Source organism: Engraulis encrasicolus, chromosome 15, assembly GCF_034702125.1.
Source record: "Engraulis encrasicolus isolate BLACKSEA-1 chromosome 15, IST_EnEncr_1.0, whole genome shotgun sequence".
Lineage (NCBI taxonomy): Eukaryota > Metazoa > Chordata > Actinopteri > Clupeiformes > Engraulidae > Engraulis > Engraulis encrasicolus.
The window spans coordinates 1,974,742-1,995,904 of NC_085871.1; the positions used below are offsets into that span (position 1 = coordinate 1,974,742).

General features: G+C 40.2%; 1 protein-coding gene across 1 annotated transcript; it reads left to right on the forward strand.

Annotated features, from left to right (window-relative positions):
* The first annotated feature begins 1,029 nt into the window (after window positions 1-1,029).
* On the forward strand, window positions 1,030-20,307 carry cracr2ab (calcium release activated channel regulator 2Ab). The gene is made up of 16 exons (XM_063218128.1): window positions 1,030-1,241; window positions 6,686-6,797; window positions 7,862-8,042; window positions 9,240-9,386; window positions 9,712-9,802; window positions 14,118-14,213; window positions 14,752-14,939; window positions 15,064-15,135; window positions 16,093-16,138; window positions 16,249-16,337; window positions 16,803-17,310; window positions 17,634-17,766; window positions 18,456-18,537; window positions 19,443-19,659; window positions 19,935-20,011; window positions 20,216-20,307. Exons 1-16 carry the CDS (start codon window positions 1,107-1,109, stop codon window positions 20,301-20,303), a joined length of 2,262 nt encoding a protein of 753 aa, XP_063074198.1. The 5' UTR covers window positions 1,030-1,106; the 3' UTR covers window positions 20,304-20,307.
* The last annotated feature ends 856 nt before the right edge of the window (window positions 20,308-21,163 follow it).

Genomic DNA, 21,163 nt, shown 5'->3' on the forward strand with positions numbered 1-21,163 from the left:
AAAAAAAAGTTGTAAATGCATTAAAAGTCATTTTTCAATGGTCATGAAATTGGAATTTTCATTCATTAAAAGCCTGATGCATCATATATGATGCGTTAAATATCTCAGCGACCTTAACAAAATTTTGAATTTTTTTTTTACATTTCTTATAAGGGACCAATATTGAAGCAAATTCCAAAAAAATAGAATTTTCTCTCATTGCTTTCATGGTTCAGGTTTCACAGGGTTAAGAATAAGAAATATAGAATCAAGAAAAACAATCACTACCACTTTAAAACTCATTCCGGTGCCCTTGCCATCAGCTCTGCAATATTCAGGTAGGCTGTGGCATTGCAATGAGGCTAACTTGTGTACCAAGGGGCCCAAGTATGCCACGCCAATACAGTATCTCCCACATCACACCTCCAGCCTGATCCACCACCAATACAAGACAGGAGCGGGTTTCTTGAAAGCGTAGTTAGCCAGTTAGCAACTTGGGCAGTTGCCATTGGGAAATTGCATTGCAAACAACAAAGTAGCTAACATAGTTATCAACTATGTTTTCGAGAAATGCACCCCAGCAGGTTCTTGATTTCATCTTGCTGAGGCCATATTCTGATCCTACAATTTGAGTGTTTCAGCAGAAATCGAGACTGCAGGTCTGTGCAAATTGTAGGCTCAGATTCCTTTTCTTATTAGCTGACAGAAGTGGCATCTAGTGACACCGCTTAGTGGATATCTTCTTTTTTTTCTGGCTATTCTCTGTTAACCCTAGAAATAGTTGTGCTTGAATCCCAATAGATCAGCACTTTCTGAAATAGTCAAACCAGTCTGTCAAATAACAACCTAACAACCATGCCATGATGTTCAAAGTCACTTAATCACTTATCTCCCTCATTCTGATGCTCGGTTTGAACTACAGCAGATCATCTTGATCATGTCTACATGCCCAAATGCATTGAGTTGCCACCACATGATTGCCTAATTAGACATTTGTTGCCATGAACAGTTGAACTGGCGTGCTTAATAAATTGGCCAGTAAGTGTACAAATGGATTCTGGCTGAGCTTCTTAATCCTCAAGATAGCCTATGTTTATGTATTTCCTTGTGGTAGAGATTTGGAGAAAATGGAAGGACAGCCAGGGAGTCAAGCTCGAGAGCATAAAAGCAAGTCCGGCATCTCCTCCTTGGACAAGACTCGGGAGTTCTTTCAGGCTTGTGACCTTGAAGGCAAAGGATATGTGACGCGTACAGACATGAGAGTGAGTACTGAGAACATGTTCCACACACCAACTCGCCAATTAAGTACCCACTGGTCTATGTGCGTAAGCAAAGTTGTTTAAAGCAGAAGTAGAGGCAAAGATTCTTTTAATTCTAACCTCTTCATAATGGACCGTCTCTTGTAGAGGAAGGCCTACTCTTGAAGATGGAATTTCAGCACAGTATGATATTAGAAAGTTGAAGCCATATGTAGAGTACTTCTACTTCTACTGGAGAGAAGACACTGGAGCAGCAGATGAGATTATTTTCTTCTTTTACTTCGATATATAGGCTAAATACATTTTGTATTGTATTGCATTGTATTGTAAGTGCACAACATAGTCTTTATGTTGTGCACTTAATTAAAAGAATAAAAGAATCGCATCTGCTGCTCCAGTGACTTCTCTCCAGTTAAGATTATCTGTCTCCAGTCGATGCACCAGACGACAATACAGAAGTGTGTGGAACTACCCCTTTACTTCTACTTCTAATTTATACAACTCTGGTTACAAGTAATCCAGGAGCCAGACCGGATTACAGTACCAACCACAGTTCACTGTTCTCAATTGAACTACATACTGTAGCATGGCCAACAATGTGATAAAACATAGGATAAACTCTTTAAAATGATTTAAATTGATTTTAGTTAACTCTCGTTCACATTCCATGTACAATGTTTAGATGTTGCATCACATCGTGTGTGTGTGTATGTGTCTTACTGAAAAATAATGAATGGGCCACTTTTGTGGTATGTGTCGTATAGGAATTGTATAGTCCATATGAATTATTTTGCATGGTTTGTACGTTAAAACAGGGCGTCCCATAAGGTATACACACTTTAAATCTATGTAAAGTGGGTATTTATTAAAAATCATGTGATTTTCAAAGTGCAATAGAATTCCAGACATCAGACATTTAAATTATTTGTCTCCACTTGATGACTGAAGTCTGCTTTACGAGACCTGAAACAGTACACTGAAATTGAATGTAGCTTTTGAAAGTGGATGACAAAACAATAAATTGATATCTCTTATTCCACATTGAATTAAATGAATTAACCCCTTAGCGCAGCACTATGGCTCTCTGTAATGTCATAGCAATGTTGTTGTGATGTAGTTAAGCATTTTCAGCAAGTGAATAGGGTCGCCAGCGACCCCTGCTACAGTAAGAGGCTATGCAAAAAACCTACATTACAATGGCATTTTCTATGGGTAACCACTAAAACGCTACCAATCTCATTGGTCTTTCATATACAGTGAGAGGAAACGATAGTACATTGAAATGTTTTACATTTCAGCTGTTGGTCATGAAATATGGTCTGCTCTTTTAAAAAAATCACAAGACCCCAGGTGAAAAACCCATATACTTAAAGTGTACTTTTTTTGACCGTACTAAGTACAAAGTGTACTATTTTCGGCGATTTAAAGTGCGCTTCATTGCACTATTAGTGCGCTGAAGCACTACTAAAGCAGTACTTCAGCACACTTGCAGCACACTGAGGATGCTAAATTGGCACCGCTTTTGGACAACTTTAAGTGCACTACAAGCATACTTTTGAAAGTATGCTCCAAACACGCTTTTCATGCATTCATATGGCATTAAGAGTGTGCTTGAGTACACTTCTATAACATTTTATTGTTATTAGAAGTTCAATAAAAGTATATCAACTTCATGCTTCTTTGGACTACATTGGAACATTTTAAGTCTGTAAAAAGTATGTCATATTAAGTATCGTAAATATATAACAGGTATGCTTGAAGTATATTTACAGTACATTTTAAGTACACTCCCAAGTACATGAAATAATATAAATGTAACATTACAATCCATGCTGGTCCCCAGAACTTCTACATTACATTCTGCCACATGTCACAGTAGTGATACAGTATGCAAGCCTAGCACGACTGACAATCATTGCATTGTTACAGATATTTCAGTTTCACATTTCACTTTCTTTCAAGCTTACACCCCCTTCCTGCAATTGATCACTTGGAATTAGGATTAATGATGATACCATATGCATTGTTTGAACAATCAGTTCCAACTTACCTCCAAGTATGATACTGTGGGAAGTGTGAGCGTATATATACCAGAACATATACGTGACCATCATAATGACGGTGGGTACATGGTAATTTTTTGTGTACCACTTTAACTTTTAAAACCCCCTACAATAAACACAGAATATAACAATGAGTAATATTTTCATGCAAACCAAAAATATTCCTTCAGGATGAATGGCTTTCTGTTTGAGAAATTTACCTCCAAGAAGTGCATTTTATGATGGGACATGCATGATGGTGCATTATGTTTAAATTAACTTTGTTTAATTGTCACGGGGTGACAATTGAGGCCCAAGTGAACCGAAAACTAGATGTCATTCATTCCCAATGTAATGCACCTGGAGCATGATTAGGATAATGGAGCGCAGGTGAGGAGGATGGAGGTGATTGGTGCACGTGGGTTGGTGAGCAGAGTTTTAAACAGCAAGAAACTAGACTGTGAGGAGGAAGCCGCAAGGAGAGATGACTGCGAGAATGCCATCCTGAGGGGAGAGAGAGGCGAAAGTGGAGCGGCAAGATGGGAGACGTCGGACACCAGTACGGACAGAGCCAGGCGAAAGGGACGAGAAGTTAGATGAGAAGTGGACGCGATCCTATGGATCAGAAGGCAAACTGGCAGCTCGGAGGAGAGCGCGACTGGCATAGTGCCCAGAAGGAGTCCGCAATCAGAGTGACGGCCAGGTGAACCTGCCTCGATGGAAATGGGTGAGACGGACATGCACCCCACCGTGAAGATGAGTTACTTGTATTTGTCTGGGTACTGCGCCCCGTGAGTGCTCTCTCTCTCTCTCTCTCTCTCTCTCTCTCTCTCGCTCTCTTTTCCTCTCGCTCTCACCCAAGACGGCTGAAGACCAACCACCTCTTCCGGGCCTACGCAGAAGAACTCCCATCGCTTCTCACCACCGCCAGCTGCTCCCGATTGAACGTGTGTGCCATGCCCCCGTTGCAGTGAAATTCACCTCGCAAGTCGCAACCCCTACACTGATGGACTTGGTGGCTGGACTGTCCAAGCATGCCATTGTGGACTTCAGACTTGGGCGCGGGTGGGTTCCCTCAAGGGTCATGGACAGAGACAACTAGGCCTACCCCTTTGACTTTTAATCCAGTGGTGGTAAATAAATAACGAAAACTGGAACTTGTGTCTTGGTTTTTGGTGTTGTGCAGTGAACTCCCAGGGTAGTAGTATCAAAGTGGGCGCGGCCAGCAAACGCGCGCCCCACCTGTGACATAAGCACACTTTGAAGATATTTGGGTGAAGTACAATCATGGTGCACTTAGAAAAAGTGTACTTGCAATATGTTAAAACGATTTACTTTAAAGCGCACTGTAGAAAATCACACTTCAAAGACATTTGGGTGAAGTGTAATCATATTGCACTTTAAAAAAGTACAATTGCAATATGTTATTAAAAAATACACTTTTAGTAAGTTCACTATTAGAACACTATTAGTATATTCCTCTAAATACACTTTAGCCAAACATCTTCGAAGTCCACTTGAAGTATGGTTCGCTAAGTGTACTTTCTTTGAGAGCAACTTAATTACATCTAATTTTAAGTACACTTTAAATAAGCATATTGTAAACATACTTTTTCTTAGCACAAAAAGCACGAGTGCACTTTTAACATGCTAAGTACACTTCAGTCATGCTTTTATTGTACTAAATTGAACCACTTTTTCACCTGGGACGGAACAAACCAGTGGTGTAGTCTACGTAGAACGCGGGTATACGGAGTATACCCACTTCTAAATTTCAGGGATTTCAGTATACCCACTTAAAATTGATTGATCTATTGTTTTGAATAGCACAAATATACAGTATACCCACTTCAAAAAAATGCTCAAATATACAGTATACCCACCATAAAAAGTAGACTACACCACTGGAACAAACAGCAACTGTTTTAACGAATACCATCCAAGCAATGTTATCATATTTTATTGACCATAAGAACATTTCTCAAGAGAGGGAGGAGTAAGTAAGTACCCCCTTTGGCTAAGGATCTGTCAGGAGTTAATTCGAGAATTTCAGACATATAAGATTACAGTATTACACAGTTTAAGGGATTTCAAATTCCATAGCTCAGGTGTCGCTTAAAGCTGCCCTGCCCAGTGGAAACCACACACCAGTTAAGAACTACAGTATGTCTTGATGGGGAGTCAATGTCTTATATGCATCATGCAACATTTTTTCTCTGAAGAACTATGAATAAGAGATTGATCTGTATAAAGCTCTAAAAGGTTACAAAGCCATCTGTAAAAATATTGACTTGCATACATGACAAATGCATCGTTAGAGAAAGTGTGCTGTACTTTTGAAGATTGCAAAAAAAGTTTGCAAAAAACTTTTACTGTATATGATTCACAGAGTTACAGGTTAAATATTCTGAGGACTTAAGTCGAAACAAAAGTTGAGAACACAATGTCATGCATGTAGAAAAATTGGACTTCATCAAAACTGCCTCCCCACTTTTAAGTATGTTGGCGGTAGCATCATTATATGGGAGTAGCTTTGTGCTTCAGGGCCTGGTTAGCTTGCCATCATCAGTGGAACAGTGAACGCTTATTGAGACAATTTACATTTGTTTTGTGTAGCACTGACCCTTTTTACATATGTATGTTGAAATATGATTATTATATTTCAACAAACATACAGTATATAACTAGAAGCACTCAGAGAGAGCAGACCTCCGCCAAGGAAGCTGCTTGATAAAACATTTGACTATGTTACACCCTGTCTTTCTGTCTTGTTTTTGTAGAGTTAGAAACTGGAATTTTGCAATTCAATTTGCGGTCACTAGGGGCGTCTAGATGTATAGGCCGGCAATGGTGTAGAATCTTAAAAAACATCCTGGTTTCGGCTCGTGTTCCGGATCACCAATTTAATCACTTGTTTCTTGGGTCATTACCAACACCCCCACAAAGTTTCGTCCATATCCGTTCAATAGTTTTTGAGTTATGCTGCTGCTGACAAACAAACGAACAAACAGACAAACCAACACGGCCGAAAACATTACCTCCTTGGCGGAGGTAAAAAGGGTCAGTGTCCCAATGCGGGTCTTAAAAGTACCCCAAAGCACAAGTTATTATATTAGTTTAAGACAATGCCTTTGAATCTACTCACAGGCAGGTTCTTTAACTATATAGGGGGAGGCCGAGGTGTCATGGTTGGGACCTAAGGAGTTGGAGTGTAGATCAGAGGGTTGCAGGTTTGAATCCCACCCTTACCTCCCCCTACACCTCCATCCATGGCTGAGGTGGCCTTGAGCCAGTGGCAGTGACCTAACCCCACATTGCTCCAGGGACTGAACCCAATACCCTGTTATACCTGTAAGTGTAATGCAATGTAAGTGTAATGTAACCTTTTGCTCTTTTCTTTATTAGAGGCTTCATAAGGAGCTACCTCTAAGTGAAGAGGAACTAGAGAACGTCTTTGATTCACTGGATCTGGACAGGAATGGGTACCTCACTCTTGGAGAATTTTCCTCTGGTTTTAGTAAGTGCTACTCATAAAAATAAATTACCAATTAAATATCTCATTTTACAGTTAGGTTAATGCTATTATGCAGCCATGTTTTGTGAAGATAGCTGGGAAAATGGTGCTGCTGTTGCTTTCTGCTTTTTATCATGAAATCCAAGCATGAACGTACAATTACTTTTTACATTCTTACATCACCAAATCTCTTCAGTAACAGATCCATCCATTACTATTTTGGCAACAGTAAGGTTATAGCAGAGGCTCCGCACGAAGTGGTAAAGTGAATGTCAAATTTAGAGTTCATATTTTCACATACACATTTAGGTTCATAATTTGGTCTAGACCCTTCTTGACATGGTACTTTGCACAGGTAAGGCCATGAGATTTGAAGGGTGTGTAAGGGTTAACAATAGTTTAAAACGGCATCATTCTCAAGCTTTACGCAGGGATGTCAAACTCAGGCCCGGGGGCTGAATTTGGCCCTCAGAGCCATATTATTTTATTTGTATTTTTATTTTATTTCAAATGTGTATTACAGTTGGCCCACATACACCATAACTGTATAGTATTAAGATTTGAACATGAAAATGCGTATATCACAACAATATGAATGGGTCTAGGCCATTGAAACAGCTCACACTCCAATGCAATAGAATATGTGTAGGCACACTTGAACGATGATGGGAATCTGTGTAATGAGCGATTTCAGTCCATTTTGGTAAAAAAATATTGAGTTTGGCCCGCGACTTCGCTCCAGATTTTGATTTTGGCCTTCTGCCGATTTGAGTTTGACACCCTGCTTATGTATTCATATAGCCCTGTCAGTATTTTGTTATTAAAAATGGTCAACTTGGTTATGAAACAAACTTGGTTATAAAACAAGGTCATAATGAATGTTAAGAAATTATATATCATTGAGACATAATTTCTGATCCATTTAGTCTGATATACGTAGTGTCAAATAGCTTGAGAAGCTGAAGATCGAAAAGCAATGAATGCACAGAATCTTTGAACATGGGTTACTTCCATTTGAGTTCTTCAAATGCCAATATGATGTACTAATTGTACTGGTCATATCTCAGGCGATTTCTTGCATAGCCGGAAGATCTTGAAGGCAGAGGATCAAGCCACCAATCCACTGAAGAGCTCAGAAGCTGTGTACCAGAACCAGTGGGAAGGTGCGATGATGAGGAGCATGCAGGAGGAAGACAAACAGTTTGTCATGCTGCTCGAGGGCCTTGGAGCTACCAATGTTTTTGAAGAGTAGGTTTTCGTTTGTCATGTAAGAGTAATGTATTTGTCACATACAACCCTAATCTTGTAGCCTAGCTTGCAGTGGAATGACAGTGAATTCATATGTGCGGAAAGAAATCACAAATTACAAAAATGAATTTAAAGGAAAGTAGCAAAGGAGATGATTTTCTTCATTGTCTGTAGCTGTGCAGGGTTGGGTGCTCTCCCTTGGGCTATGGTCAAGGCTAGCTTCTCTATCTTTCATGTTTGATCCAGTGGGTAAAATTGGAGAGCTTACTTAAAGTATACATAATATATATTTGATAAAAGAAAAGTTGGTAACACTTCACTTGACACCGGTGTCATAAGCATGTCATTACAGTGTCATAATAGTGTTATGCATGTGTCATAAACATTATGTCCATGTCATAAACATGTTATGACTGTTAGCCTTAAGTGACATTAAGTTGTCTTTGCCATAACCGAATGTCCGTTACGTCAGTTTCGTCCACTTCTAATGCTATTAGCCATTCCCGTAATATGGCTGGTTTAGACAGTGGCAGTCGGTGAAAACGGTCGGGGTTCCAGCTTTTCATTTTACGGTCGCAGCCGGTGTAAGAACCGCGGACCATGTTTAGCCTACCTAGCCACCTGATTGAGTAGCCTGCATCCGGGTCATAGAGTTGCAACAGTGAGACACCTCTGAAAACACTGGCCAGTGAAAGACTGTGTGGTCCGATGACATTCTCTGTGCCTCGGTTTGATTGACGAGACCTTTGTGATGAAGTGTGTAGCGTTTTTGAAGTTGTTTATAGCGGGGAAACATCAGAAAATAATAGGCTTATAATTGGCCCCGCCGTGATGCATTGGCTGCGTTTTTCACCAAAAAGCTTAAAATGAGCTAACTCCATAACGGCGCGGCATTGCCCGGAATGGCTCATCATTAGATACATTATGTGGCATGGGAAAGCGATGGTGAAACTTTCATTTTACGCCGGAACTATCCTTTAAGGCCAACAGCCAAAAAATGTTTATGACATGGACATAATGTTTATGACTTATCTATGACCGTGTCATGACACTGTTATGACACTGTAATGACATGCTTATGACACCGGCGTCAAGTGTTACCGAAAAGTTAAACTTCACAGACATACAGGTCAAGCGGTAGGATGACCTATATATTCTAAAAGGGCAATGTTTACATTGCCTCTCTTTACTTATCAGGCCAGGAGAGGTGCGGAGTCTTTGGACACAACTCCGAAATGATGAACCGCACCTCCTTTACAACTTTGAGGAATTTTTGGCTCGGGTCACATACCAGATCAAGGAAGCACAACAAGAAAAGGAAGAGATGGAGAATGCCCTTCGGAGGTAAGGGTTACTTTTTGTAAATGTGAAAACTTGGGTCGCATTCGACCATCAGGTCATATAGTGTGAGGACATGAGTCCTGAGATGTGAACTTTTAAACTTTGCGATTCACTCGTACAGTGTGAGCAGGAGCTGAACACCTGCAACTAAAAATATTGCACAGTGTATGCCCGGCTTAAATAAATAAAAAAAAAAACATTATTATTCATTTTGACTCCATGTACATAGGCTACTACTTGAAACTATGCAGTGTTGTTGCTCCATACCTTATTTTGTTCACTTCAATGACAATGATGATAAAATTCTTAAATCTTGAATCTTTCTCAGGAATGCTGCTGTGCACGACAGTGAAATCCGACGTTTGTATGAAGAAATGGAGCAGCAGATTAAGATTGAAAAAGATGGAATTATCTTAAAGGTACAACTTTGACCTTTTTGACCTTTGGGTCATTTCACGTGAAATCAGATACTTTGGGACCCGACCGACCCGGATTTCAATCATACTTGGTGTGCCTTTTTAGTAGCAAGGTAGCACCCCAGAACTGCATTGGTTTGAATCTGACACTAATATTAAGGGAGAAACAGACTAGGAAAGGTTCACATGTGAGGGTAGGACACTATACATTCAGCCTTGAATATATCAGTCAATGTTAGTCACAAAGATATGTCTGTGGTGTTGTTTGAAAGCTCTTTTCTGGCTCTACATATCACACAATCAGCTTGGAATACAACAACTCTCAGAATATGAATTATGATAAATTGAAAAATTAAAAATTGAATATCTAAAAAAGCTATATTTTAAAATGGCCAGTTCCTTGTCCAAACGTAGCCGGCAATGTCATGAGCAACACCTCAAATGCTGGTGGTTGGTTCGTTATTCACTTCAGAGAGAATTTGACTCACAAATATGGCATCATACAGACCACTTACTAATAATAATAATAATATAATAATAATAATAATAATAATTGTATTTGTATAGCACTGTGTCATACAAGGCATGTAACTCAAAGTGCTTAACAAATGGGAAAAAGAAACATTGTTAGAGATAGATTTAAAAGGAGAGGTATAGAGGAGAGGCAGAAAAGCAGGAAGGCAGAGGAAGAAGAGATAGACAGAGAATGTAGAGTCATAAGGTCAACGTAGGTTAGGACCAGGATTCTTAGATGTGTAAGGTCCATAGTGGCTGGGCCTATCATAAGTCATAGATAGTCACACAGAGATTGGGCGCTCAGGTGCGGCCTCTGGTGGCATCAGGGGTGAGGAAAAACTCCCTTTCGCTTGATTCATAGTTTGTAAGGGGGAAAAAAAAGCTCAGTGAGGTCTGAGAAAAAGACCCCCTATAGTCAGGAAGAAACCTCAGGCAGAGACCAGCGGCCACCTAGGGGAGCCCCCTGCCAGGGCTGGTTGCGAGTAGTAAGGGCGCTGCGGCAGCTGGGACACTATGACGCCTTGGCAGCTAGGAGTTGGCAAGGATGAAGAGGTGGGTCTTCAGCTGCTTCTTGAAGGCGTCGACGGAGGTGGCTGATCGGATCTCGATGGGGAGGGCGTTCCATCTCTTGGGCGCATAGCAGGCAAACGCGGCGTCGCCGATCTTCTTCTGCGGGGGGGTGGGGGGGTCCTTAGCAGCTTGGCATCAGTGGACCTGAGAGCTCGAGCAGGGGCATAAAAAGAGAGCATGTCTGAGATATAGCTAGGGGCAAGTCCATTTAATGCTTTAAATACTGTGAGCAGAATCTTAAAGTCGATTCTGTATGAGACAGGTAACCAGTGCAGGTCTGCCAAGACAGGAGAGATGTGCTCTCCCATTCTGGTTCTTGTTAGGATTCTTGCCGCAGAATTTTGAATGAGTTGCAATTTGTCAATTAATTTTTTTGGGAGACCAGAGAAGAGAGCATTGCAGTAGTCTATCCTACTGGTGACAAAGGCATGAATAAGTTTCTCAGCGTCTTGTCGGGGGGCCAAGCCGCGCACTTTGTTGACATTTCTAAGATGGATTCTAAGTTCTAAGAACAGATTTTGTTATCTTGTTTATGTGAGACTCAAAGCTCATATCCGAGTCTATGACCACACACCTAGGTAGTAACCTTATCTTTAATGTGCATGCTTAGGTCACCTAGGCTTGAGTGGAGTTTTGCACGTTTTTTCTTAGGCCAAATGAGCAACACTTCAATTTTATCCTCATTTAATTTTAGGAAGTTACTGTTCATCCAATCTGTGATGGCAGACATGCATTTAGTCAAGTGAATGGCAGTGGTTTGGCTAGGCTCTACAGAGATATATAGTTGAGTGTCATCGGCATAGCTATGAAAATCAACATTGTGCTCTCTGATGATGGAGCCCAGGGGCAACATATAGAGAGAGAAGAGGAGAGGGCCCAAGCAACTACCCTGAGCAACTCCAAAAGGCACATCATACTTGTTGGAGACGTATTCTCCGATGGTGACAAAAAAACTGCCTTCCTGTAATATATGTTTTGAACCACTCTAAGACGTGACCGGACAAGCCTACCCAAGATTCAAGGCGGTCAATTAGTATGTTGTGGTCTATCGTGTCAAAGGCGGCACTGAGGTCGAGGAGGATAAGTGCTGAAACTTTGTTTGCGGCAGTGCTGAGCCTAAGATCACTTATTATTTTGGTTAGTGCTGTTTCGGTGCTATGGTTGGCTCTAAAGCCTGATTGGAATTTTTCCAAGATATCATTCCCAGCCAGATGTTGATTAAGCTGTTTAAATACAACTTTTTCTAGTACCTTGCTTATAAAGGGGAGGTTTGATATAGGTCTGTAGTTGTTTAAAGAATTCTGATCTAAATTTGTCTTTTTTAGGAGTGGCTTTACCATGGCTGTTTTGAATGAGCTTGGAAAAATGCCTGTAAGCATAGAGGTGTTAACAATTTGCAGTAAAGGTGCTGCTAAGCAACCAAGTATGTTTTTTAGCAGATATGTGGGGATCGCGTTAATAATATGGTAATACCATAGTTGCATCACATGACAAAACAAAAACAAAACAAAAATGGTCAGTGTCCATGATCCCAGGTTTCAGAAACTAAGGCAGATGTCCATGTATACACACCAAATGCTGATATGTGAATGTTTGAACATTCCTTCTCTGTGTACCTGTGTCATCTTCCCTTTACCGTACTTTAAAGAGATAATCAATGGGAGTCAGTCAAGGATAATGTCAAGAACATCCATTGCCAGTTTGCCACAACAGAGATGTACCATCATGAAGCTGAGAACCTGTTGAAAAGGTTTGAATCTGCAAGAACTATTCCAGGTACTCAAAAAATACACAGCTTCTGCCCATTGTCAATGGACACAGTGGAAGTTAGGCCATTTTCAGCATTCAGAGAAGGTAGAGTTGAAAGAGTGAGCTCAGTAAAGGAATGTGTTACATTTTCAAGCATCAAAGGGTATGTTGTAGCTGTATATGATGGCAACTGGTGGCTAGCATGTGTTGAGGAATGTATGCCGAGCACTGGAGAGGTGAAACTGAACTTCCTGCATCCTCAAGGACCATCTCCATCCTTCGCTTTTCCCTTCAGACCAGATAGACTTGTCATGGATCATCAGGATGTGCTTCTGGTAGTGGAACCTGTAACTGCAACGGGACGTACTTATACATTATCTACAAAAGACACAGCTGCTGCTTCAAATGCACTGGTAGAGTACAAAATGAGAGTGTAGCCATTGATTATCTCTTTAAAGTACGGTAAAGGGAAGATGGCACAGGTACACAGAGAAGGAATGTTCAAACATTCACATATCATCATTTGGTGTGTATACATGGACATCTGCCTTAGTTTCTGAAACCTGGGACCATGGACACTGACCATTTTTGTTTTGTTTTTGTTTTGTCATGTGATGCAACTATGGTATTACCATATTATTAGTAAGTGGTCTGTATGATGCCATATTTGTGAGTCAAATTCTCTCTGAAATGAATAACGAACCAAACACCAGCATTTGAGGTGTTACTCATGACATTGCCGGCTACGTTTGGACAAGGAGCTGGCCATTTTAAAATATAGCTTTTTTAGATATTCAATTTTTAATTTTTCAATTTATCATGATTCATTCTGAGAGTTGTTGCATTCCAAGCTGATTGTGTAATATGTAGAGCCAGAAAAGAGCTTTCAAACAACACCACAGGCATCTTTTTGTGACCAACACTGACTGATATATTCAAGGCTGAATGTATAGTGTCCTACCCTCACATGTGAACCTTTCCTAGTCTGTTTCTCCCTTAATATTAGTGTCAGATTCAAACCAATGCAGTTCTGGGGTGCTACCTTGCTACTAAAAAGGCACACCAAGTATGATTGAAATTCGGGTCGGTCGGGTCCCAAAGTGTCTGATTTCACGTGAAATGACCCCTTTTTATTCATTTAGCACTTCACATTGTTTGCACTTCAAATTGCATTTTTAATACATGAAAAGGTGGATCTTCTCCATGTCCGCCATTTTGAATTTCCTGAAAGGTAAGCTGCAAAACTTACTGTCCTTTGGTCATACTACTAAAGATTGGTTTATTATTTATTCAGGTATGAAAGGTGTAAATGTCCACACCATAATGAAAACTTAAGTGGTGGTAGTAAATATTCATGAAAAATATTACATTTGTAAGTGGGCAGCTTACATTCTGGAAATGAAGTAGAAACTAGAAAATTACTTTCTACCTTTAATAAAGTGTGAGTTTGCTGTTGAAAGAATATGCAGCCCATGTCTTTTAGGACTCGGAGCGCCTTCTTTTGAAGAGCAAGGACCTACAAGAACAGCTAAGCAGCAAAGAGCAGGAGCTGGATCAGCTTTTCCAGAAACAGAGAAGGGTTAGTGAGCCAATATTCAATATGTTTTGTCAACACAGTTGACCGGCGTTTGTTTTGGCACTTTCATAACATCAAATACATATAATGGACAGAAACACACAACAGCAGAGCCCATGAATATGGACAGACAGTAAACAGTAGAGGGTACCCATACGTCATTGGACAAGAGACATTAATGCTCAATCAAAAAATGCCATATTAAATTGGATAATAAAGTGCATATTGAATTGACACCAAAAGTAAAGTACATGCTGTGCATACAAAATACATTTACAGTAGGCATGTAAGAAGCTGCAATGTACCCTCACAAGCGCCAGTTTGCACTTGGGGGTAATCCAAAAAGATTATTATCATGAGTGGAAGTTGAAACAGACTTTGTCATTTCACGCAATTGACTAATGCATTTTGTCAGTGAGAGGATCATTCGTAATGTCAGGCTGCTCTATACTGTATGTGTACACATTATTTTAAACAGTTACCGAGACATTCTGATGTTCGACTGATGATTTAAAATAACAAACTTGTGTAACTGTGTCAGTTGGAGCGCCAGTGTCAAGAGCTGTTCAGTGAGCGGCAGATGAGCCGCGTGGAGAGTGTGAAACTCAAGATTACAAATGAGGAGCTTTTACGCGAGCTGAGTCACACGTCGCACGAGCTCACCAGGGCCCAGGAACAGTTGGCAATCCTACAGGAGGAGGCCTCCAGACTACAGCAAGAGAGAGAGATGTAAGGCATTCTTTCATTGTGACATACAGTACATGGTCATCTTGTCCGGTTTGTCATGCTGGCTTATCAAGTGCAGTTTCATGTAAAGTAAATAATCTGTAAATCTGTAAATAATCTGTCACAGGGAGATGTATCGTGTCACGGAAGGACTGCAGAGAGAAAAGCAAAGTCTGATGAAACAGCTAGATCTTTTGAGGTAACGCTATTACTGATTTACTCTTGTACACTGACACCGCCAGCCTACTCAAACTACAGTACATAAACAACAACAAAACAGAGTTCATCGTGGCTGTAGTAGGTTGGCGGTCTCCTACTGCATGTTAATTGCTGTACCATCAGGCCATCATAAGAAGAACGCCACCTATGTATCATTATGGACTCAAATCTCACATCAAAATACATGATCAAATCTGCTTTCTTCCACTTCAAAATCATCTCCAGACACCGGTCCTTCAGTCTGTGACTGTGACTGAAACCCTCAGTGATGCATTCATCACCTCCTTTCTGGACTACTGCAAAGAGTACTGTAATCTGCCCTACAAAGACAAAGTGCAAAGTTACTTTTTGTCCAAATTGAGTTTAGACTGAAAATGGTCTTCATAACATCTCCTTTATCTTGTGGCAACACATTACATCCACACTAATGCAGGTTCACTGGCTCCCAGTAAAGTCTCGAACACCTCATATAATTTTCAGTTACACTTAACTTCATGCCGACATCATACGCCTACCATGACAGTGTCATAACTGTCAAAACAGTGACATGGCACAGACATGGATGAGTCCTAAACATTATGACAATGTCATAAATGCATTATGGTCATGAAAAATGGACATTGTTTGGGCTGTTTTTACCAAAACCAATTGTCACATAATAGCAGTCATAAAATGTTTATGACATGGACATAATGTTTATGACACATCCATAATGCGTTACGACACTGCTATGGCACTGTCATGCCATACCAATTATAATGATTATTATTATATTATATTTTGCTGTGTAATTTAATTTAATAGAATTTAAGACAATGGCATTAAAAATCCATTGCATTATATGAAAGCTTTATTGAACAGTCTCTCTCTCTCAGTTTTAGGGTTTTGCTGGTAAAGCATTATATCATTTGATGGTTTTTATTCATTCCCCAATTAGAGAGATGAATAAACATTTAAGAGATGAGAGAGATATCACTTTCTTGGTAAGTAGCATCCATTTCAGATTATTTCGCAGATGAATGAATCTTTATTCACTGTATATGTACTGTACATACTATAACAATTCAGAAGTCACTTTAATTATTTTCCATAGAAACCAAAATCAACTCCTCAGAGGTCATCTAGAAGACCAACCAGAATCCCTTCACTCAAGCGAAAAGACAGAAATAATTCTGTTAAGAGGTATTTTTTTCATAGTTATACACTTATAATCCTACACATTGCACCTTTAAGAGTACATGGGCAGTCTTTTTGAGAGGGAGGTATTTCTGGAAAACACAGTATAGCTTATTTCTTGGCTTTAGGGGATATTGGAATCAAGGGATACGGCAAATATCTTCCACAGTCTTTCCCAGAGATGTATCCTTTCAAAAATCCCAAACGCATGTATTAAAGCAATATAATCAGGGTGCACTCTGCTATATACTGACACTGGCTATACTAGGTTAAATTACAGCTTTCCCAGTTATGCTTTCAACTCTACATAAACGCCAGTATTGCTGCAGCAACTTGCAAGTCTGTGATCGAATACCAGGATTTAGGTACATAATCCTAACATAAAACCGATGGATTGCTCATTTCTGACAGAGTTTCTCATAACAGCACTCTTTTCATGTTCTAATCTTTTGAGTTTTATTGATGTTGCAGTGAGGGTGCGACAGACCAAGAGGCGGTACAGCACGTCCATTCCCTGAGTTACACGGCCACCACGCGAGTTCTCAAAATGGATACAAGTGAAAAGGAGGCACATAGTGGTGGGACGCCTTATTCCGAAACGCAATCAACTGTGCGCCCTGATACCACAGCAGCAGAGAACCTGAACACTCCGCAGGCGGGATGGCCTTTGCGCAGAGTGATCTCCATCGAGGAGGACCACCTTCCTCACCTGCTGCAGGGTGAGCCACCACCTCTGCTGCACCAGCTCAGCGAGGAAGAGGAGGAGGATGAAGTGCAGCCGATGAAGAGCAGCGAAGAGGAGGGAAACACGGTCTTTGAGTTGAGCAGCGTTGATTCGACTCTCGCGGTCCAAGAGTCCCAGTCACAGCCTGTCGTGGCCAATGTGTCACCACGGAAGGGCAGCAGGAAAGCAGCAAGAAGGCCAGGCACACCCTCAAGTCTCCGTGGCCAGCCAGTTGGGAAGGAGACACACCAACAGGTTTTATCATTTTCCAATATTTGGGTGTTTTTTGTTGTAACATGGCTCTCTGGAAAAAAATGTATGATGTGACTTCAAGCTTTTTAAGTGTACTGGGTTAAAAACCAATGAGGGAAATTCAGGTAAGTAGGGTTACAATTTGGGAAAAAAATTGAAAGCAGATGAAATGAAATCAGACAATGAACATATAGCACCCAGACACCACTGATTTTTATTGAGTCAGATTTTATTGATCATGTAAAATGGGCTGCCATATAGGCACCGAGTTGTCTTTTGTTTAAAAAAAAACACTTTGTGGACGGAACTTTTCTTATATTCCTCAGGTGGAGGGAACTGTAGTAGTCCCTGACCGTCTGTTTAAAGTCATCCTGGTGGGTAATTCTTGTGTTGGCAAGACTGCCTTACTTCGCCGCTTTTGTGAAGACCGTTTCCACCGGAACACCCCTGCCACTGTGGGTGAGTATAGTTATAGTGCATAGCATTGCCAGATTGGACAATTTCCCGCCCAATTGGGCTGCTTAGGATGGCCATCTGCAGGAAAAAAACGAGCAATGAAGATTTATTGCCATATAGACGACGATACAATTTGGTTCAAATTGGGCGGGATCAAGTTGCTCCAGAAGGTTTTTGGACAATTTTGGGCATTATTTTGGCATTATTATCAGACACATCTGGCAACCCTTACAGTACACACAGTAACTACAGGCTTAAAGAACAGTAGATGTAAGCTCAGATAGGCATTCGATTTGTCAAGAAATAATTTGGTGTAAAATGACAATTGGCAGTATGTATGTATGAGTCTATGTTTAGTGAGGAGCGAGCCATCCTAAACTTATTTTTTGGACATGGTAGATCAAAAGCACTGCCATGGTGGTCGAGAGCCATTGCCATGGGCATGATATTAAGCTTGATAAAAGAATACTTTAGTCATGAAATGTGCTCAACAAACTCCATAAACACACAAACTTGAAATGCCTTTTAAACATGTCAATTTTCATATTACACAAACGATTCCTTCACAGTAACTATTCCTTTGCCAGATCCCTATTTTCAGTCGAGTGTAAACTGTGTGTGCCTTGATGGACTCTGTGAAGTTAGATTTCATACACACACTTCTTCACTTTTGACTGTCTTCTGTCTGAAAGGGGTTGACTACAGTGTCCGGACTCTTAATCTTGGAGACATAAACGTGGCTTTACAGCTGTGGGATTCAGCAGGACAAGAAAGGTAAAGAGAAAAGCCTTCTGACCTTTTGGTCAAATGTCATGTATTTACTAAAAGCCACCAAAGATCATCTTTTTTTCTAAGACACCAAAAACGTTTTAGACAAAAAAAAGTGAAATGTTACGCTTTGGCCAAGTCAGTCACCTGAACTGGATGTGATTGTGCTTGCATTTCACTGACAAAACTGTAGACAAAACTGTAGGGAAAATACCCCAATAATATAGTCTGCAGAGCCAGACAACATGAAATATTAGTCTAGAATTGTTCCATTTAGATAACCTTGAACTGTGGGTCGGACCAAACCGCTGACCAATCAAGCGACCGCTTTTCGATAGCTGTAGCCATTCTTGTGTTGTGATTGATGGACCCGGACCAGACGAAAATACTTTTGCCAGGCAGAAATATTTTTGGCTACAAAACAAGTTTGTCAAGTTTACTAGGCTACCGTAATTAATAGTTAAACATTCTTTGTTTTAATTATTTCATCCTTTCTTTATTTACTTAATTTATTTTTTTCTTTACTGCCTCAAAGCTCAATGAAATGATCTTTTGTTTGATTAAGTTTTGGAGGCCCATGGCCGAGGAGGCAAGAGTAGACACTGTTGTCAAGTTCCACCCGTTGATCATTGTTTGGATCATTTTTTATTCCACTTGTCTGGCAGTTTGTCTTATAAACTGATGGGTTCTTCTTATTTGGCCATGTTTATGGTAATATTGTAAATAGAATTGGTTTGAAAACTGACAAAAGGTATACAGTATACAGTACATTTTGTGAAATTGACTGTTCAAAATAGGTATTTAAGCAATGCATGGAAGCATTTCGGTGTAGGGCCTACATGTACAGAAATGTATATTTCTAATACATTGACTGCAAATCCAAAGAGTGGTGATGTTCTTTTGTACCACAGATACCGCAGCATCACAAAGCAGTTTTTCCGAAGAGTTGATGGCGTTGTAATCATTTACGACATCACAGTGGAGGAGTCATTCGAAGCCGTGGGGCCATGGATTGCCAATATACATGAAGCAGTGGGAAACGATATCCCCATAATGGTCCTCGGGAACAAAATGGACTTGGAGAATGACAGAGCCGTTTCACTAAAGCAGGGCAAGAGATTGGCACAGGTTTGACTCCAAACAATGCATACCGTAAGCGTCAGAGGCGATTTTAGTGTCAGTGGGGGCCCCAAGCAAAAACCCAAAAGAATGAACATTAGAAACAAATCGGCGCTATTGCAGTTTAAAGTTTAGCTGTTTTTCACCATGTTGTGGCTTGGGGGCCCCAAGCGGCTTCCTGCCTAGCCTGGTGACAAGATGCGCCTCTGGTAAGCATGTGTATACACAACCCATTATACTGTAGATCAGCGCAAATCTGATTGTTTGTTTTTTTCGTCTGACAGGAAGGCTGCATGATGTTTTATGAAGTCAGTGCCTTTTCTGGATATAACATCATGAATGCGCTGATTCATCTGGCCAGGTGAGTGATACTGGCTTGCCCACTAGAAAGAGACATTGGCAAAAAATAACGGGCTGTATGTAGCTCATTTTGATCATTGAAGTAAGATCACTGATCAGCTTTACAGCCCTTTAAATGGTACATATATGAATGCATATGAACACGTCTCACTCATCAAACATGGCCACTACGAGTCCAATCTGATACATTGTACTTGTATTTCAGAGTGCTGAGAGAGACAGAGGACCGTGAGAAAGACATGACCGTTCAGTTGACAGTCCAGCCAGTAAAGAAGAGATCATGCTGCAAGTAACTACTATCAAGTGTGGTATAACACTCTTCTTGGGCAAGAAAACGAGGTCTGGCTAATAAGCATAGATTATATAAAACGATAACACAGTTTTAACATAAACAAAACACAAGACAAAACGGGTGCTTTTGAGTTCCACCAACAGTTTCAGTTGAAGGTGCAAGATTTTTTAACTTTCCTTCATCAAACTTGGCAGGTCCCAGAAGTGACAACATAGCTGCTGTGAGCTGATGTCATAGCGAATGAAAACAAGAAATAACAAGAAATTCATAACATGTATGGTTACCTTATTAGGTTTAGTATTTAAGTGAGAATAAGGATACAAACATTTGAACCACCTTTTATTTATACAAATATGAAATATGAAGCTAATAGTCCTTGAAATGTCATGAGAGATAAGTTGGTGAATGGGTCACTGTTTTTTTTTTTATAATGAACACCTGGAAGGAGGAGGATGATGTGTTAGTGCTTTTTTAGAACTGACGTGATTTTCCTACACAAAAAATATAATACTTTGACTCAACTTTCAATCGCAATTTTTAAATTGATTTGACGACACAATTACAATCATTTTTCTTGGTGTGATTTTATACTAAAATTTAGCCATCAATGTGTACCTTTTTAAGGGATTGTTCATAAATTTGAACATATGACCTCATTTCTGAGTTAGCCAGAGACCAGCTGAGACTTTTTTTTTTTTTTTTTTTTTTTTTTAACAAATCTTGTTCCTTCTACAGTAGTTGCAGTGTTTGCTGGTGATGCCAGGCTAGGTCAGAGTTTCTAATTTGCCAACCATTTTATCAGTCTTACCAACTCCACAGTGCAACCCAGGCCAGTCGATTATAGGCTAATGTCAGACTAAT

What these genes read in the sequence shown, in the direction of transcription:
- cracr2ab (XM_063218128.1), top strand. Translation starts at nt 1,107, where the DNA reads ATGGAAGGACAGCCAGGGAGTCAAGCTCGAGAGCATAAAAGCAAGTCC. An exon ending in AGAATTTTCCTCTGGTTTTA is followed by an intron (nt 6,798 to 7,861) that starts GTAAGTGCTACT and finishes GTCATATCTCAG; the next exon opens with GCGATTTCTTGCATAGCCGG. An exon ending in GAACACCCCTGCCACTGTGG is followed by an intron (nt 17,767 to 18,455) that starts GTGAGTATAGTT and finishes TCTGTCTGAAAG; the next exon opens with GGGTTGACTACAGTGTCCGG.